Source organism: Lissotriton vulgaris, chromosome 8 (genome assembly GCF_964263255.1).
Source record: "Lissotriton vulgaris chromosome 8, aLisVul1.2, whole genome shotgun sequence".
Taxonomy (NCBI): Eukaryota; Metazoa; Chordata; class Amphibia; order Caudata; family Salamandridae; genus Lissotriton; species Lissotriton vulgaris.
In genome coordinates, this window is record NC_141696.1 from 423446781 (window position 1) to 423467773 (window position 20993).

General features: G+C 47.8%; 1 protein-coding gene across 5 annotated transcripts in view; it reads right to left on the reverse strand.

The window, feature by feature from the left end:
• The window catches only part of HERC2 (HECT and RLD domain containing E3 ubiquitin protein ligase 2), a 1676463-nt gene that overhangs the window by 453506 nt on the left and 1201964 nt on the right, over positions 1–20993 (reverse strand). For all 5 annotated transcript variants that reach the window (XM_086934186.1, XM_086934185.1, XM_086934187.1 and 2 more), the window contains 2 exons: positions 6723–6848; positions 2904–3059 (listed from right to left, as the gene is read on the reverse strand). In XM_086934186.1, the coding sequence (XP_086790312.1) occupies positions 2904–3059; positions 6723–6848 (282 nt within the window). The remainder of the gene's footprint in view (positions 1–2903; positions 3060–6722; positions 6849–20993) is intronic.

Genomic DNA, 20993 nt, shown 5'->3' on the forward strand with positions numbered 1-20993 from the left:
TTAATCACTAGCCAGTGATTGTGTGGGCTCCAGGAAGGCACCGGATGAGGTCACCGCGATCAGGTGAGTGGGCGACGCTGGCCTCTGCAGTCACACGGGTCAGGAGGCGTTGTCGGCGACCAGGCTGGAGGTGCGAGCTGTCCCACGAGGTTGTCTGCTGCCGGCGATGCTGAAACCAGGATTGGAGCAACAAGCCTTGGCAAAGGCAAACCCACGCGGTGGAGTCAAAATGGCGTCTGGAGTGGACCGGGAGGGTCCGGGGTGCTCCTCTTTTGGAAGGGAGCAAGGGCCAGTCTGGAGCAACCAGACCAGCGGTAAAATCGTCGTGGTACGTCGTCAGGAGGGCCACTAGCCAACGGGCAAGTGACCGGACAACGCGGTAAGCAGCAAGGAGCAGAAGGGCCCCACGCAGATCTCGTGGATGCTGGGGGGCTGGACTTCGGTGCTGGAGCTGCTCTGGGTTGGGGCTTCTCAAACCCCAGTGCACTCACTCGAGGATCCCTCGGCGGTCGTGCTGGTTAAGAGTCGTGCAGGTTTTGAAGATGGCCGGTCCCTCAGGTCTCGTCACACCCACGAATCTCAGCTGGGCTGATGATGCAGGTAGAGGTCAGAGATGCCAGGGAATCCGGGTCTCGTCGAGCTGGTCAGTCTTGATCCGGAGGATGAACGTGCAGCTAACCGCGATGCTTAGGTGGTGCCTGCGGGTGCAGGGTGGCTACTCCTTAGCCACAAGGGAGAGTCTTCAAAGAAAGTCAAGAGTTCCTTTCGTGGAAAGTAGTTCAAGATTCAAGATTATCTAATTTGGGAAGGGGGCCTGCTCCTACCTTTATCCTAAGAAAAGGGGCTGGCACGCGACTAGGTCCTGCCCCATGGGTGGGACCAGGAGGGGGGTGGTTACACCCCTCTCCCTTGTCCGGACTTTCCCCAGCTCAGGGGCTGGGGTGCCCCTGGAACTGGTTTGAGCCGGCATATGCACAGTAAGCACCGGGGTGCCACTTGCAGTCACCTTCCTCTCAGCCCTGCCTACCTGGGATACACAAAACCCTGTCTGGGATAGTGCTAGCACCGCCCCTGACAGGAAACCCTTTGTCCGAGCTCTCCTCGCTGGAAGGACTCCCAGCAGCAGGAGGTCAGACTTGTGTCTGTGGTGGCAGCATCCATTTTGTGATGCTGAGGCTCGAGTTAACTTTAACCGGGGTTCACAGTTACATACATGTCGTGTCCCTCTAGAAGGGTGGAATGCTAACCCCGTCGCCAGAATTGGCGAGGGGTTAGTATTCCGATTCATATGACACCTTACTCGACATGTTTTGATAATGCGATACCAAAGTTAGCAAATAACCGCGAGGATTATAATGCACTTAGTATATGGTACGCGTTATCATGGAACAGCTATTAGGACTTGGTTCCGCAAGCTGCAAATGGGCTCAGCTCATGCCAGAGCACCATCTCACACAACTCCAAGCACTCTGCCTTCAGGATTGCTAAGGCCTGCCATAGGAGTGACTGATAGGAATATATGTGTCCATTTTAGGGTTAGATATAGGAATACTATATCTAAAGCAAAGGGTGATTACACCACCTTGCCCCAGCTGTCGTGCAGCCAGTTGTGTCAGATTTGAGTGGCCAGCCAGAGGTGGCATAATACATGCTGCAGCCCCTGGTAGGCCCTGGGTACACCTATGCCCTGGATACCCAAGGTATGCTGTACAGGGGCTGATAAGGTGACTCAGTATCCAATTAGATATGTACCTAGAGTACATGGAATCCATTTTACAGAGAGAGCAGTGGGCCTGGGGTCCTGAATAGCAGGCCCCCAGGTCAACTAAGTCGAAAAACCAGCAAAACACCAGGCAAAAAGTTGGGGGCAACCATAGTCAGATATCCACCTTCCTACAATGGGTAGATGAGGTTATTAGTGCATGGGCGGCATGGGGGAGGTTAGAGGGATATGGGGGTTGAACGGGGGGTTAATGGAATGGTAAAATTGAATAAAAATATTGTGAGATCAACCATATTTCTCCTTTTTTCTCTTCTGGAGTCTAAATTAACAAAGAGCTCATCCATACAGTCTCTCATGTCCTGGGCTCCAGCAACATCCCATCACAGAGAACACCTTTAATATAACAGGAGCATCATGAAAATTGAGTGTCGTACGTGGAAAAGCATGATGTGGGGGCCTGAATGGCATGTCATTTGGACTGTTTAACACAACATACTGAATGGCTGGACTTTACATATTTACATTACTCGTTTGCACTATGAGGCACAAAGAAAGATGTTTTTGCCCATTTATGTTCCACTTTTTTTAATGTTTTCAAGATCAGAGTCGTAGCTATCCAGCCAGATCTACTGGTCTCTATTTGTCCCAGTCATATGTAAAATGTCATTATTAAGTGGTGGACCCCAAAACAAAAAGTATGTAAATTGTCACTGAACAATGCCATAACTGCACTATATCTCATGCCATTTTGAGAAAACAAAGGTTTGGGAAGCAAAAGAGTTTTCTAATTAAAAGAACTTGTGTCATGCTTGCTACACTGCTCCACATTCTCCCGCAATTTCCTATACAGATGTTCACAGCAACAATTGATGTACTCTTTGTTGTTAAATCGAAAGCTTGAGAGTATTATGTAAAACAAATATTTGATGGAAAGCACTACAGTGAAATCACCACTTTATATGCAAATGCAATTAAAGTTCTATAGAAGTCGGTACTAATCTCACTCAATTTTCACTCAATTGTAGACTTCAATGACTTGATAAAATGTTGACTCAAACATTCTCAACAATGCCATTAAATAGAGCTTTTTTGGAACAAAAATTAAATAGAGCTTTTTTGGAACAAAAAAACAGAAGATTCTACACTTCAATTACTGGTTAAACAGTTAAAGTAAAATTACCTCATCAAGAAAAAGACGAGGTAAAGGTGTTCTCTTGTCAAGAGATACAGCAACCCTGGAGGCCATACAGTATCTTCTAAACCAAGCCCACTTGTGTGTTTCGGCACAACATGGAAGAGTGTCCAGCTCTAGATCACAAGCAAGGGCAACAAGCACCTGGGCAAAATAAACAATCATAGGCTTTAGGCTACAAAGAAAAACTAATTTGAATTAAAAAAGGAAAACAAGTGCTTTAAAAATCACAATTCTAGTGCAACATATCATCAATGTCCTTGTTTTCAGGATAATAATATGTATTCATGAACATAATATGCTTAGTAATAAAACATAGGTTAGTTATAGATTCCTTACCTTAGAATTACCCCCAGGCACCAGACTGGATCCGGGAAGTTTTTCGACAGCAGTACTTCTGTGCATCGGAAGGTGGTGTTGGTCGGCTCCGCGTCCGTCCTTGGCGTCGTGGTCGCCGGGATGACGTCGCGGTAGCTACTCAGACGCCGCCCTCGCGAGCTGACGTAAGTTCTGCACATGACTTTCCGCGACAGAAACGTAGAGCCATGCAAGACACTGACCACTGGTGCACAGAACTAGGGCCTTGAAAGGATGTCCCTAAACCTAGAAATTAGTTAGCCGAACGGGGAGGATGGGTGGGGCGGTAGGAAATCTATAACTAACCTATGTGTCTTACAGATATAGATATATATCGTTACCAAAGTTAAGTAACTCGTTCATCTGAAAGAAATAAGTTCGTTATAGATTAATTACCTTAGAATAGATACTCCAGCAATACTAACCCTGGAGGTGGGTCTGCAAACCAAGTTCACACCAGAAAGTCCTGGAGAACAGAACAGCCAAAGAAGCTGTCTCTCCGCACTAGGCTGTCGAGGCAGTAGTGTCTCGTAAACTTGTGCAGCGATGCCCACGTAGCTGCCTGACAGATGTTATTTAGAGTGACTCCTCATCCCAACGCAGTAGTGGCTGACGTCGCCCTGGTGGAATAGGCACGTAGTCCCACTGGAGGTTCCCTTTTTGCTAGAGAATAGCAGGCTTTAATACACATAACGACCCATCAGGAGATAGTCCGCTTGTGTACGGCCCGACCTTTTTTGGCGCCCACGTTGCCAACAAAGAGCTGGTCATCCACCCAGAACTGTTTGGTGCGATCCAGATAGACGGAAATCGCACGTTTTGGGTCCAGACGGTGGAGCCTCTCTTCCTCTTTAGGAGGATATGGAGGCAGGAAGAAGGGGGGCAAAGTGATGGGTTGGCCAATATGAAAGGAGTTGACCACCTTGGGAAGAAAGGATGGACGAGTTCTTAGGACAACCTTGTCTGGATGTACAACCAGAAAAGGAGGCTTAGATGAAAGAGCCTGAAGCTCACTCACTCTGTAGCAGATGTGATGGCTACCAGGAATGCAGTCTTAAGAGTTAAGAGTCTGAGAGGACAGTTGTGAAGCGGATCAAAGGGAGCACATCAAGTAGGTCAGGTAAGTCGAAGCACAAGAAGAAGTTGAAGAAGCATCGTCACTCTTCGACTTCTCCCCGTCGGTCGGCTGATGCGATGAGGGATTCAGGCGGTGCCCCTCCCGCGGCGCCGCGTGCGGAGCCTGAAGAGTCGACTCTGAGTTTTGTTCCCTTCCCAGGACCCGGAGCGACTCCTGCCCAGCTTCGTAAGGTTTTACGAGGCTATGCATGCCATCTTTGGCCCGCCCAACCCCGCCGGCGCACCTTCGGGCCCCGCGGACTCGGTTGGGGGTCCTAGGCCTTCTCTGCCAGCGGCTCCTGCCCAGACGCCACAGGGCCCCCATATATCCAGGCCTGGATACGGATCAGCGCTGCTTGACCTCACTACGCCTTTCCCGACGCAGCTTCCTTCGGCTTACTTGAACCTGAGTGCGAAGACTTGGACGACCGCTCCCTCAACCTTCCTCGCGACCAGGACATCAAAAGGCACGGAGCTGACTGCTGACGCTCAAAAAGCTATCGGGACCGCTCCCACAAAGACTTCGGAGCCATGGTCCGGTAGTCGGAACACGACTTTGGGTCGTGTTTGTGCTCCAAGCAAAAGGGGCACACACGGTGTGGATCCGTCACAGTCATCAGTTGGGTACAGGAACCGCAAGCCTTGAAGCACCAGCAGTCAGAAGGACTCAAAAAAGACGTCAACAAAAGTCGCTCAAAAAGTTCAGTCAAAGAGTGACTGGAGGTACCGCTCTGTCATCCAGGCGACCACGACGCCAACAAAGGACCCGAAGCCCACCGACGCCACCTTCTGACGAGCAGAGGTACTGTTGACAAAAAACGTTCCGGATCCAGTGACACCTGAGGGTAATTCTAAGGTAAGGAATTCATAACTAACTGTTTCTGTCAGATAAACAGGCACAGTGGACTGAAGAAGCCAAATGTTCCTTTAGTGAAATCATAAAAAGTGCTACTTACGTTACTGACAACACAGACTTTTTTTAAATCAATCTCTGTACCTACTGATGCCCTGTATTTCCTTTACTGAACCATTGTATGAGTCCTTGGTTATGTCTTGGACTCAGGACTCTGCTCAAACTACCCACAAACAGTCATCAATCACGCTCACCATCAAGTCTTCAACCATTTACGAGAGGGATAGTCCATAATAATTACCAGTTTGCCAAGAAGTGGAAGGCACCATAGAGGGCTTTTAAAGCGTTCTTCGAGGTAGTACCTTCCATCCACTAATATTTTATAATTCCAAAGTCTAAGGACATGGTTGTCTTGACCATGCCCCGCGAAGTACATAACAGGACTGATCGCATATTGAATCAGTGTCACAATTAAAAGGGTGCGCATGAAGAAGGAAACAGGGGAGGTGCCACATACTCTGTCCTATGAATAGTGAATAAAAGTGGAAACCAACAAAGGTGCCACATGCTTTTTCCTTTGAGTAGCAGGGTATAATACAAGTAGCTGTCCAAGACAAGCACAGGAACAACTTCAAATAACTTTTACTTCTTCATTTATTTAATGGTTTTATGCTCATGTGCTTCGGAGTTTGAGGACATTTTACAATATATCAAGAACAGTGAAATTATTGTTTTGTCAAATAATGAAAACTGCATGAACACAAACGTAAGGTAAGCCATGCAAAGAGAAACTTAGAACGGGGTGGGAGAGTGAGGACCTCCACAGTAAGGAGAAAGGGAGAGAATAAAAGCACTACATAGAGTGGAGGACAGGGTGAGGAGCGAACAGGAAGAACAGGGGAGCAGATAATCGCAGCTAGAGTCATTTAGGGCTTTTGGATTATATACAGTCTGATGATAAAGGAATGACAAGAGGGTGGGTTTAATCTCGTGATCAGAGGGAGAAAGTTCCATTGAAGAATATTGACACCTCAAATTGGTTGATGGTGTGCATGAGCAGTTTTGACGCCAAGGTTTTGAGAAGACTGTTTTTGTTTTACTTTAGAGACCCCCTAGTACCACCTGACAATTTGAGGAGGTTAGAAAGGAAGGTGGGGAATTATAATGGACTACTCTGTAAGCTAGACACACCAATTTAAATTGGGTTTGTGTCTCAAAAGAGTGACAGCATAAGTCAATGCGTATAGGAGGTATGTGATCAGACTTCCTGAATGACAGAGTAAGTCTAGCTGCAGCGCACAAAACAGAGTTAGTGCAAGAGGAAGAGTGCAGAACACTGCAAGGATGGTGTTACCAAAGTTCAAATGTGACAGGCTTATCAACTTGATCATTAAAATGTATATTAACAAAGTCACAGGAGGGTCATTATATTTCAGAGAAATTGCATTTTCACATGTTTACAATAATCTTTTGTGGCCCACCTTAAAAAAAGGACTGTGAAGAAGCTGTTTGCCACCTCTTGCAATAGGGTCTTCATATTCAAACTGCCGCTGCAAAGCTTCTGGAAGACCTTTGACCAATGCAGCTAAGGCACTGCCTGTAAAGCTCTGTTAGAAAACAAAGAATAGTCATTTAATGTGCCCTGAAACATATGGTAATACTCAGTAATAAGCCTTGACTACACAAAAATGATTAAAACTTTAGCAATGGTATTCAACACTGCCATGTTTGGTATAAAAAAAAGCATCAAATGCAGCAGTTGCTTATCAACAAACATCAACACAGCAGTTAGTATTCCTTGCAAAGTCACAATTTTCAAGAATATTTGCAGCAAAAAACCTGAAACTGGGCACCTTCAATACAGCTTACATTTCATGTGAACCATTAATAGTTCTAATCACCACTGTCATCGTCAAAGTCACATGATGCATACATGGCCCCAGTTTGTGAAAAACCTTTAGTTGCTCATTAAGCACTTGTACAACTGCTCTTTAGGAGTAAAGTGGACAGATAGTAAGTGGAGGTAGTCAATTTGCAAAGGAAATTAGGCATTCAGAGGAAAAAACTAATATACCTGGAGGAGCTTCGCGTGTGACCAAGATGGCCGCGTGAGCACAGGGCTCCCGGGACCCTCGTAGCCTCTCACATCTATCCTGTCGTTTATCCTGTCCTTCATTGACATATCCGTAAAAATGAACCACGGGTGAGGCGAGATCTGCTTTCAGATTCCGAATTGGACCCCGGAGTTGTGGTGCTCTGAAGATTGCGGCCTACGCCTCCGTGATGCACGGCTGTGGAGTTGGCACAGTGCCCGAGCTGTAGTTGAACAACATCGGCCTGAGGTGGTGGGGTCGACCGGTCTGGTTGACTTTCACTTTTGATTTGGTCTTTCCCCAAGTGAGATTCGACGGCAAGCAGCCCCTTGGTGCCGAGCTCGGCTATTCTACGCCACATCCGAGTGTACCTCCTCACCGCTTTGAGAACTTTGATAGGATACCTGGCGTATGCCCTCCTGAGTGTTACTGGGCCGCGGCCCTGAGGTCCTGGAACCGCCATCTTCCTACCTGGTCTAATTGCCTCACGTCGGTCTGTACTCCACAATGGCTGGGAAACCAGAGGGTGAAAAGCAGAAGCTCAAGACAACCCGGTGGGGTGGCTATACCCAGACTAATAATATGGACCGTTATGCCCAAACTAGGGGATCTCCTAGCGCAGATCGCTGGAGGACACTAGAGATGTTCAGACTTCGGCAACCAAACCGACCCTACAAGACGTTATGGGAGTCATAGATGGGATCAAGTCCTCCCTTGGGCAACAAATGGAGACCCTCGCCCATAAACTTGACACTGTGGCAATCAATGTTAATCTGATCCGTACGGACTTGACAAAAACTAACGAGAAAGTCAAGTCGTTGGACATTAAGACCTCCAGTTTGACGAGCGATGTTGCTGACCCTCAGACGGAGGTCCGCAATTTGAGGGCCTCCAATGATCTCTTCGTCCGTCGTCTGGAGGATTTCAGAGGGAGGGCTCGGCGGAACAATGTTCGCATTATTGGTGTCCCGGAGAAGGCGGAATATTCTGCAGCTGACCTCTTCGTCGAGAACTTGGTTGTTAACCATCTTGCACCCAAGGGGCTAAGTACATTTTTCATGGTCGAGCGGGCCAATAGAGTTCCGGGTGGTAAGCCAAAGGTGGGGGCCCCACCGCGGCCTATAATCGCAAGGATTTTCAATTTTCGTGACAGACGCTATCCTGCAGGCTTCGCGGATGAGTGGACCTATAAAGTTCTAGAACACTACTATCAACTTCTACCCGGACTTTACCCAAGCTGTTCAAAGGCAGAGACTTGGTTTCCTGGGGGTAAAGAGGAGACTGCGTGATATGGGCCTTAAGTACGCTATGCTTTTTCCGGCCAAGTTGAGGATCGAACAGGCTGAGCGCACTTATTTTTTTGATCGGCCTGATGCGGTTGCCGACTGGCTTGACACTCTACCGAACCATCCTGCGCCAGAGGAACAATCCGGAGGGGCAGAAGGCGGACAGATGGAGCAGGAATAGACACCTTTGACTGGTTTCTGGGGTCCCCAGTTGGTCTCAAAATGTGGCTTGCTAATCCTGCAATGTGAATGGTTGTGACATCCGGGGGGCTGCGGGGCTATTGGTGGGTCTCTTTCCTCCTCTGACTTACTTTTTGTAGCTTAGTTGATGTGGGGGTGACAGGCACACTGCAAATTGGGGTGGCGCAGGGGTGCAGGGTGGAGGGGTTCGTAACGGGATGTTGGTGGGGGAAGTGGGGGGTTTTTGTTGGGGTGTGTGTTTGTTTTCCTGCAAGGCAATGTATTGTCAGACTTTCTGATTGAGGTGCTGGATTCTCTTTGGGGTTGGAACTTTCACTTTCGGATGGGGGTAGGGGGCTGAAACCCATGAGTTGGAATGTGAATGGGTTGGGGGATAGGATTAAACGAGGGGTAGTGCTGCAATTGTCAAAACGTCTTTCCCCAGATGTAGTCCTTCTTCAGGAGACTCACTTGATAGGTAATACTGGTCATGCCATGAATAGGAAGGGGTATCGTCTGGTCGCCCATGTCGGGTTTTTCTCAGGCTCAAGGGGGCTTGGTATACTGATTAAGGCTTCTCTCCCATTGGAGATCGATGCAACAGTCCTAGATGACAGGGGGCGCTATGTCGCTCTAACGGGTAGGTGGGAGGGTCAAACTCTTTCCCTGGTTTCTGTTTATGTCCCCCCTGGCTTACAGATAACTAATTTCGCGGACTTGGGACGGGTGGTCCTCGCTCTCCCCGAGGGGTCATTGCTATTGGGTGGTGATTTTAACGCTGTGGCTTCTGGCATGGCTGATCGGCACCCACCTAGAGATCTTAAGGGGGCGCAGAACTGGCTTCATGATTTCATTGATACTCTGGGCTTAGTAGATTGTTGGAGGTTTTTGCATCCCGTTCAGCGACAGTACACCTTTCACTCGGGCGCGCACGGCAGTCTTTCTAGAATTGATTATGTTTTGGTCCCGGCTGCACAGGCGCTTTCTGTTACTGAGGTTAAGCATCTTGCTCGGGGGATCTCTGATCATTCTCCAATATGGCTTTGTATGGGGTCCAGTCCTGGGACGGAGGGTCGGGTAGCCCCGATCAACCCATGGTACCTCCGGAACCCTAAAACTCGTGCGGATCTGGTGAAATCTCTTGACCACTATTTTCTTGAGAATGAGGGTTCGGTTTCGTGGGCGGTGTCCCTTTGGGAGGCTTTCAAGACTGTTCTTAGGGGCCAGGCCCTGTCGTTAATCGCAGGTGTTAAGACGAGGAGGTGGTTAAGATTGAAGCGGAGATAGCGGACCTAGAGCTCGGCCTGGAGCGGGAAGTTACGCGTGCTAGGATGCATGTTTTGCGACTCAAGCAGTTGGAATATAGGGCATTAGTTACTGACGCGGCTAAGGCAATGAGTAGAAAACAGCAGGGACGGCTCTATGACGTAGTAGATAAAGCTGGAAAATTGATAGCGTGGCTGGATAAGAAGGATAGGGCTAGCCGTGTGGTGCCCGTGATCGAGACGGCGAGCGGTTGTCGGGTTACTGACCCTGAGGAGATCGTTCAGTGTTTTGCAGATCACTTTCAGTCAGTATATGCCTCTGTGTCGGATAGGCCGGAGGAAGATTCACATCTATTGTTGCGTGATATTGCTCTACCGCGTCTTTCTGATTTGGATAGGGAACAAATGGATGCTCCAATAACTGCAGACGAGGTGGCTCTCGCGTTCGGGAAAGGCTATGGGTCCTAACGGCCTGCCTATTGAACTTTACAAATTACGGCCTGACAAGATAGCGCCCTATGTCAGAGATATGTTGTCTCGTGAGTGCGGCTCTCTACCCAGCGATCAACGTCTCATGACCATTGTGGTGATCCATAAGGAAGGGAAACCGAAGGACAGGTGCACATCGTATAGGCCGATTTCTCTTTTGAACGCCAAACCTAAGATCCTTGCAAATCTGCTGGCTAACCGCTTGATGAACAAGTTACTTACCTTCGGTAACGATATATCTGTAAGAAACATTAGTTAGTGTTAGATTCCTTACCTTAGAATATCCCCAGGCATCAGTCTGGATCCGGAAACTTTTGCGTAGCAGTACCCCTGCGCGTCGGTAGGCGTCGTCGCACAAGTTACTACTTGTGTAACGATATATCTGTAAGAGACATTAGTTAGTGATAGATTCCTTACCTTAGAATATCCCCAGGCGTCAGACTGGATCCGGAAACTTTTGCGTAGCAATACCCCTGCGCGCCGGTAGGCGTCGTCTGCGGCTCCGCGTCCGTCGTCGGCGTCGTGAGCGCCGGGATGACGTCTTCGGAGTACTTAGACGGCGCCCATGCGCGCTGACGTCAGTTCTGATAACACAGCTTTTCCGCGCCAGATACGCAGAGCCATGATAGAACTAACACTGGTGCCATGAAACTAGGGCCCTGAAAGGGGATGACCTTAACCCTAGATATCGGTTCGCAGAACGGGGAGGATGGGTGGGTCGGTAAGGAATCTATCACTAACTAATGTCTCTTACAGATATATCGTTACACAAGTAGTAACTTGTGCATCTGAAAGAGACACGTTAGTGATAGATTCCTTACCTTAGAATAGATACCCCAGCAATACCAACCCCGGTGGTGGGTCTGCGAACCAATATCACACCAGAAAGTCCTGGAGGATGGAACGGCCAAAGAAGCCATCCCTCCGGACTTGACTGTCCAGGCAGTAGTGTCTTGCGAACGTGTGCAGCCAGGCCCACGTAGCTGCCTGGCAAATGTCCTGCAGGGGGACACCGCGGCCCAGGGCAGTAGTCGCTGCCGTGGCCCGAGTGGAGTGAGCCCGCAAACCAGCTGGGGGCTCCTTCCTCGCCATGGAGTAACATGCTTGGATACACAAGATGATCCACCTAGAGATGGTCCTCTTGTGCACAGCCTTTCCCTTCTTCGCGCCCACGTACCCAACGAAGAGTTGGTCATCCACCCGGAATTGGCGTGTGCGATCTAGGTAGTAGGAGAGCGCACGTTTTGGATCCAGACGGTGGAGCCTCTCCTCCTCTTTCGAGGGATGCGGAGGCGGAAAGAAGGTGGGCAAAGTGATGGACTGCCCGATGTGGAAGGCCGTGACAACCTTGGGCAGAAAGGAAGGTCGTGTACGTAACACCACCTTATCAGGATGAACAGACAGGAAAGGTGGAGAAGAAGAAAGAGCCTGGAGCTCACTCACCCTCCTGGCAGAGGTGATGGCAACCAGGAAGGCCGTCTTTAGAGTAAGGAGACGAAGAGGGCAGTTATGAAGCGGCTCAAAGGGAGCACACATCAGATGGGTGAGAACCAGATTCAAGTCCCACTGGGGCATCACGAAGGGAACAGGAGGGAACATGTGTGTGATGCCCTTCAGAAATCTACTCACAATAGGGGACTTGAATAAAGAAGGCTGATCTGGTAGCCTCAAGAAGGCTGATAGAGCAGAAAGGTACCCTTTAAGAGTGCCCAGAGCAGAGCCCTGCTGGGCAAGGGAAAGAAGAAAGAGCAGCACTTCCGAAAGGGGTGCAGAGAGAGGATCCACAGCCTTTGCTGTGCACCATGCCACAAACCTGTTCCACCGGCAGACGTATACCGACTTTGTGGAGGGACGCCTGGCTGCCAGAATGATATCACAGACTTCGGGAGGCAAGTCAAATGGCCTCAACTGCCGCCGCTCAATCTCCAAGCTTGTAGGTGGAGACTGGACAGGTTCGGGTGCAGGACCGTCCCCTGCTGCTGCGACAGAAGGTCCTCCCGAAGAGGCAGACGAATCGGGGGATCGACTGACATGCTGAGTAGCTCGGGATACCAGTATCTTCGTGCCCAGTCCGGAGCCACAAGGATAACTTGGGCCCGGTCGCGCCTGATCTTCTTCAGCACTCTGGGCAGAAGTGGTATAGGCGGAAAGGCGTACAACAGACCGCAGCTCCACTCGCGACGAAAAGCGTCTCCGAGCGAGTGCCGCCTTGGAAATTCCAACGCGCAGAACTGCTGACATTGCGCGTTCTCTTCGGTGGCGAATAGATCTAACCAAGGCTCTCCCCACTGTCGAAAGAGACCTTGCGCCACGTCCGAGTTCAGACGCCATTCGTGATCCATCATGCACCGGCGGCTGAGTTCGTCCGCCCTGGCATTCAGAGAGCCTGCCAGGTGTTGAACCACCAGGGACACGCCCTGATGTTCCAGCCACTGCCAGAGGCGCAGAGCCTCTTGGCAGAGGGTCCACGACCCCACACCGCCCTGTTTGTTGCAGTACCACATGGCGGTGGTGTTGTCGGTGAACACTTGCACTACGCTCCCCCTGACAGAGGGGAGGAATGCCCTCAGTGCAAGACGAATCGCCCTCAGCTCCAGAAGGTTGATGTGGAGCCGGGACTCCTCCGGAGAACAGAGGCCTCTGATCTCCGCCTCTCCCATGTGGCCTCCCCAGCCCTGGAGGGACGCGTCCGTCACAACTACGTGCTCCGGCTGGGGTAGGGAGAGGGGTCTGCCACTGACCCAGTCGCGGTCCGTGAGCCACCACTGCAGTTGCTTCGCAGTGCCCTCCGAGATCAAGACATGATCGGACAGGTTGCCCTGATGCTGGGCCCACTGAAACTTCAGGTCCCACTGCAGAGCCCGCATCCGCCACCTGGCGTGACGCACCAGAAGGATGCAGGAGGCCATCAGCCCCAGAAGCCGCAGCGTCAACCTGACCGAGACCCGGGATAACGGTCTGAAGACAGGAATCAGAGCCTGAATATCCCGAACCCGCTGTTCGGGTGGGTAAACCCGAAACTGCGCCGAGTCGAGAACCGCTCCGATGAAGAGGAGCTTTTGAGAGGGACACAGGTGTGACTTCGGCACATTGATGGAGAACCCCAGCAAGTGCAGGAGGTCGGCCGTAGTCTGGAGGTGGCTGACGACTGTCTGGGGCGAGCCCGCCTTCAACAACCAGTCGTCGAGGTAGGGGAAGACTGATACCCCCTGCCTGCGCAGATGGGCTGCGACCACCGCCATCACCTTTGTGAACACCCGTGGGGCGCTGGCAAGGCCGAAGGGGAGCACGGTAAACTGAAAGTGCTCTTGGCCCACCGTGAACCGTAGGTAACGCCGGTGGGCCGGCAGGACGGGGATGTGGAAATAGGCGTCCTGCAAGTCCAACGCTACCATCCAGTCTCCTGGGTCCAGGGCAGCCAGGACCTGAGCCAAAGTGAGCATCTTGAACTTCTCCGTCCGGAGGAAGCCGTTGACGTTCCGCAGATCCAAGATAGGGCGTAGGCCCCCTTTGCCCTTCTTGGGTACCAGAAAGTAGTGGGAGTAACAACCACGTCCTACTTCTGGCCCAGGAACGCGCTCGATGGCCCTCTTGGCCAAGAGGGCCGAAACCTCCTCTTGCAGAAGTTGCAAGTGATCCCCCGACACACGGTGGTATTGAGGTGGCATGGATGGAGGGGATGACTTGAAGGGGAGGGAGAAGCCCCTTCGGACAATTTGCAGCACCCACCTGTCCGAAGTGACTGTATGCCAGTGGGAGAGGTGATGGCGAACCCTGCCTCCCACAGGCGTCACGTGGGCCTGAAAACTCGGACTAGGAAGGTTTTGAGGCAGGGGCTGCTGAGGGAGGTGTGGACTGGCCTCGCCGCTGGCCCCGACCACCGCCACGGCGGTTCCCACGTCCGCCACCGCGTTGCTGAACATTCTGCGGCGCGTGGCTGACGGTACGTGGTGGGGCGCCCCTTCCGTGGCCACGAAAGGAGCGAAAGGCACCCGATTGCTGGCGTGGGGCCGTAAGGCCCAAGGACTTGGCCGTGGCTCTGGAGTCCTTGAAACGTTCCAGCGCATGGTCTGCCTTGTCGCCGAAGAGGCGACGGCCATCAAACGGCATGTCCAGGAGGGTGGCCTGGACATCGGCCGAGAAGTTAGCGGACCTCAACCAGGCGTGGCGTCGAACCGCCACCGTCGTTGCCATCGCCCTGCCCAGTGAGTCCGTTGTATCCAGCCCACACCGGATAGAAAAGCGTGCCGCATCTCGGCCGTCCGCAAGGGTTTGGCTGAGTTTAGCCCTGACCTCCTCAGGGCATTGTGGCAGCACCTCCGCAACCGTGTCCCACAGAGTGTGGGTGTAGCGGCCCAAGAGACAGTTGGTGTTCACAGACCGTAGCCCTAGGCTCACAGACGAGAAGACCTTCTTCCCGAACTGTTCATATCTCTTGGATTCCCTGTCGGGCGGGGCCGACGGGAATGCGGTTTGGGAGTTAGAGCAGATTTACAAACTCCTAACAGTATACAATAAAAAGTTCCCAAAACACAAAGAAAAAAATCCTTATAGACAGCCATTTGAATAGACCTCTGGTGCAAAGCCACACAATGTAACTATTACCACATCAGGTTAATTTTTCTTTCAGTATAGAAGAGCAAGGTAAATTTGATATGATAAAAACAGCAAGGAGCAGGATTAGCATCTCAATTTATGTCAACTGGCCATGAATTTTGTCCTTATTTTGTATTTGACAATTTGCTGCACTGTGGGGCTACAGAGCTTGGCTTGTTCTCATTAAACAAATTGTAGCAGAACTGATAACCATAAGAATCAGGATTGAAAACATGATGTCCCACCAATAATTAGAGGGGTGGGGCAACTGAAAAGAGCATTGGAGGATAAAATGAAGTTCGACTCACAATGCAGTACTACCCTGATAAACACATGAGTAGGAGATATCAACAGAAAACATCTGAGTCTCAACAATCCACCAACACTGAAGAAACATCAAGTAAAACGCGATACTTAGTAGATTCCAAGAGCACTGGGAAAAGAATACAAAAGGGGATTGTACCCAATTACAAAGTTCAGGCTCCATTGGGAGATTGACAGATAACATAATGAAAAGGACCACAAAGCTTCTCACAAATAATCAAGGACAGTTTTGTACCAATAAAAGAGTTATATCGTTCTCAAAATTATTTCTACTCATTGATTAAAATTCTAACATGTATGGAAGACTTCAACAAAAGAAGACTGGCACTCCTTTCTGCAGTACTGACGAAACTTCAAATATATTGTCGAAAGATTACAGAAAGCTGCATTCATCAAGTAGTTCATGCATCACTATTTGACTACCACCCACTGACAATCTTCATGCTAACTAAACAGCTTCCATTGTTGGGTACCACATATGTACACACATTTGTCCATGAATGTAACTATTCAAAACGCATTTATGCAAACAACTGATTGCAGATGAACTAATCTACTGACTCTTTTCACTGTGAAATAGGTGGACAAAAACAGCCAGCTACTTACAAGGAAAGACATAGATGTGTCAAACATGAGAAGTGTGTGATGTAAATGCTTCCATACCCTCAGGAATAGATGAAGAGAACTGGCAGGGTATAGTGAACATGATGCACAGCGGAAGAAACGTTTTGAATGTTAAAGTGGTGCGGAAAAACATAACTTATTGGCGATTCCTCCGTCATTTTGACTCAATGTAAATAAAAACAAAAACAACTGTCATCATTTTAATGTTAAAAACTACTGGAGTACACAGCCTATGTTTGAGGGTGGTCTCGGCAACCCAGACATCAAAGAATTATTGGATTTAGCAATTATTATACATTAATGACTGGATTTTCTGTGACTGATCAGATCCCACAATACAAGTGGAGTTAGACTTGCTGGCCCGACATGGGTTACACGACATACTGTATGGAGCACCTATTCTTCACACTCTGCCACTCGTGTCAGGGTCCACTGCTATGCTGTAATACCGCATTGAGAAGTATCAAATGGCGTGACAAGCTTACCCTTTGGGGTGATTAGTGCGCTATATAAGAAGCCTACATTACATTACATTACATCAGGCAGACACCACTGTGTAATCCCCTTCCGAACAAGGTAACAATGGAACATATGGGACAGAGGGAAACCTTTAGAGTATATAGGTTCCTGTTTCTTAATGTTCCGGATTCCTTTCGAGCACTTGGAGATCGATGGGAGAAGGATGGAGGTCCATTAGAAGATGAGGAATTGACAGATGTGAGGGTGGCTCGCACTGTAGTAATTTCTTCATATCTGGACTTATGTGATTTTTATAGCTACAGAGAGTATACTATCAACCCCTAATATTGTGGCAAATGGGCAGGGCACGGTACTCTAATTGTCTGCACTACAATGATCCAAATACATATTCCTGAATTTTCTATGGGATTTTCCAAGTAGAGCAGCCAACTGACAGCAGATCAGTGACAAGTTACGGTAGTGGGCTGCCAGGTGGTATTTGATCCCAAAGTAGTGCTCCTGAGGGTGAAGGATGCATGGGATGTTACTATCCATTCTAAAACTCTGGTGGCCATCAGCCTTATGATGGCCAGGTGCAACATTGACAAACACTGGAAGAGTAACAGTCCCCCTATAGAGGTCAAATGGTGAAGAGGCACAGACATCTGTGCAAACGCTGAGAAAATAGTTTATAAAGCATGAGGGTGCCCACAAAAACATTTAAAAATATAAGGTGCATGGAACAAACTAAATGATTCTCATGCATAGAGATGAATTTTATGCACTGTATTTACTGGACTGAATATATATGCGCAATAGGGTTTAGCCAAGTATTTGATTCTACGTTGGAGCAGGGTAGAGCCTTGTACTTTTGTTTCTAGTTAGGTCTGCAGCTGATGGGTTTAAATTTTATCTTACCTAATGTATTGCTTAATGTTTTTTCATAAATGCAATAAGAATATATTAATATATTATAAAGAACATTTTTTGGGGAACAAATAAGCTTTGAAGAAGAAAATCAGTAACAAACAATACAAACACTCATCCGATGAATGACTGCAAGCTGCTTTAGAAGAATAGGAACTACTAATGTTAATATGTCAAGGGCAAATATTTCATGATTATGTAACATCTCCCCATCCCTTGTGGTTCACTGTGAACAAGGCCACATTTATCATATACGCAGTAGAAAATCCACTTCATCATACAGACATTAGGACAGAGGGAAGGACTAGTAAACTCTATTTTACTCAGCAAACTTTAAGCAGTTTAAAGTGAATTACTTTAAATCTAAAGTTAGCTAAAACCTTCATGGTATATTGACAAGGTACAATCCAATTGGAATTAAATGTACTATATTCAAATCACTTTAGTCTAAAGCAATGAGGATCGCTGTTGCCGGACTTTGAGGATAACCGCAGGAATCAACAGAATTGAGGGAAAAGCATAAAAGAATGTCCTTGACCAGGGAATCAAAAGTGCACTGCCTAGTAAACTGGGCTCTGGTATACTAGAGTCAAAATCTTGCAATTTTTTTGTTTTCTGCCATGGTGAAAAGGCCTACGTCTGGAACACCCTGTTCTATGAAGATTTGTTTCACGATTCAGTAATCTAGTACTCTTCTTGTGATTCTTTCTGTAGAATCGATTGAAGTACCCTGCCTGATAGTTAAGTAAGCCTGGATGGTGTTCGTGGAGCTCCAAGTGCAAAACAAAGTTCCCTGCGGTAAGCGGAGCTCTGCAAGCAGCGGAGTGCGTTAGAAAAATGTCCTTCAAAGTAATTTTCAGCACCGGGTGTTTGTCCGCACTGTGAAATTATCACAAATGGGCACCATGCACTGCGCAAGGGGGCGTTGCTCCCTTTCTGCCGCTTGAGTAGATTTTCTACTCGAGCAGCAGCTTTCTCAACACAAATGGACGGTTCCTCAACCTGAGCGATCACAAGCATACTCGGTCAGTTGCGGTGAGAAATCCGACCGCCCGCCTTGAAAAATCTTGCTGGGAGGTGGAATTTCCTTGGTTGCCAACATGATGTTGACGAGTGAAGAAAAAACTCTGCTCTTTTCGGAACTCAGCGGGTTCCGCATAACGCTGAGTGTGGAAAAGTCTGCAAGCGGAGTGGAGTTTACAGCCCAGCCTTTTAGTTAAGAGTTCCTGGCAAAGTAACTACTCCCAGAGATAGCTATTTGTCAGAGATCAAGCCTAGATAATTTTAAATGCTAAGGACAGAGCCTTTGACCTTTTATCACACTGTTAAGGCAATCCTTTATTGCAGGTATTGCTCATTTGTCGAGGGCTGTGCTCACTGTCAAAATGGGTAAGGAGAACTTGAGAGCCAAATGGTCTGCCCTCGGCTCCACGTATGAGGCTTCTTTCTCTGTCCACTGACCGTGCACTGCCAACATTCCCAGATGCACTCCTCATCATAATATTGAGGCATCTGTGACAACTGTCTGCAACAGAGACCTCGACAGAAACATATCTCCTTGACTCAAGATCTTTACCTTGTATCACCATGATAGGAATTGTTTTGATGCTGTCATGAAACAAAGTGTTGCACCTGTGGTCGGATTTCTAGGACCATTTGTCCTTGAAAAGTGAAGAAATATCCTATGCAGCCTTGCATTTGGGACAGTGAAACTGCAAGAAGCCATGGAACTTTTGAGAAAAGAGATATGCCGACTGGTTGCCATTAAAAACAGATGACAGCTCTCTCTAATTGATCACAGATTCTCCTCTGAAGGAAACACTCTTCCTAAGGTTGTGTCTGGCACTACTCTCAGGTATAAAATCACTTGCTCTGGTGCAGATTTCAGATTTTTAGATTGATTGGCAGACCAAGCTGTAAAAGCAACAGTTGTGTGGTGTTAAAATCCTGCTACACCTTGCCCTGGCTTTTGAGCTTTTATTAGCCAGTTATCTATGCAAGAATAGATTAATATTCCTTGACAAATGATGGGCCGCGACTACTGTCATGCATTTTGAAAAGGTGTAATGAGCGGACTTTGGACCAAAATGCAGAACAGCAAACTGGAAATGAGCTCTTCCAACAATAACAGATCAAATTATATAATCACATTTGCAAAATAGTTATAACACTTTAAATCACAAAAAATGTAAAAATCATATGTAGAATAGCGCGAAAAACATCAAGCATTAGATATAAATATATCAAAAAAAGAAGTTGAGATGTACATCCCGGTACACTAAGATATTTGGCTTGTAGTTGAAATTGCCGATATGAATAACGACAATCTCTAGGTTTGTTTTTGTTGTATTGCTATGCTGAAACAACAGTAAATGATGATTATGCTTATGATACATAAGATCTTCTCAGCTCCTAAGATTCTTGAAACCAACAGAGAGAAAACTGAGAAGGACTTCGTGGAAAAACTCCCACACAAATTCCAAGTATTCTCCATATGGGCTCAATGTGGTACAGCCAGTTCATCTGAAGGCATGTACTCCATACCTATAACAAACAGGCTTCCCAAACTGTGTCTGACTTCGGGTCTAGTTCACTAATGGCAGAGAGAGTGAGTGGCTTTTCAAAGGCCCCACATCCTTCATATGCTAGGAGTGGTAGCTTGAGAAGGTAAGCACCAACAATGCTTCAAGGTAGAGAGTCTGCAGAGACACAGAAAAGCCAGGATTTGTCGCTTGAGTAGGGTCAGAGGAACAATATTTGTCACAGTCATCATTTGACTCAGGATAAGTAATTACCTTTCTATACAAAATGAGGCGAAATCAATGATTCCTTACTGGGAAACATTTTCAGGTAAGCTGATACTCTATGTGGACAGTGAGAATCAGTTAGGAAGATAAGGTCAATCTGCATTTCGCCCAACATTTAACTGTGTCAATTGTAATCCTAGCAACAGAACCTGTAAAACAGCACCCTAAGAAGAACCTTCTATTACAGATTTCTAATTATTATGACCGCTTTCTACAAATTATGTGTCTGATGTTTGAATGTAGATGTTGGTCACATAGCAGGATAGCAAAACATAATAAACCATCAGTAATTTGTTAACTTATGAACTAATGCTCATGTTATAAAAGTGCTTTGTTGTTGATGATGTTTTTGAAATGATCGCAGAACTAGCATGCATATGTACTCAATATTGTTAATGTTTACCACTGATTTGATTATCATACTTTTCCCTTAGAAATGATCCGCATATGCCTAGAATTTGCCCAAACTTGTATTCTGCTTAGAGACGTGTAAACGTGACATGTTGTTTTTCTGTTACTTCTTTCACATCTTGTGAAGGTCATTCGATGCCAGACTCTGTGCTGGATCTTACCTCCACAAAGGTGCATCACTTCAGCAAGCCAAAAGAAGTGATATCACATATGGGGCTTGTGTATAATTCTACAAAGTGTAGAAAATATTGAGTAGGGCCCTATTGACCCTTACTAAAAGGTTAGGGATTC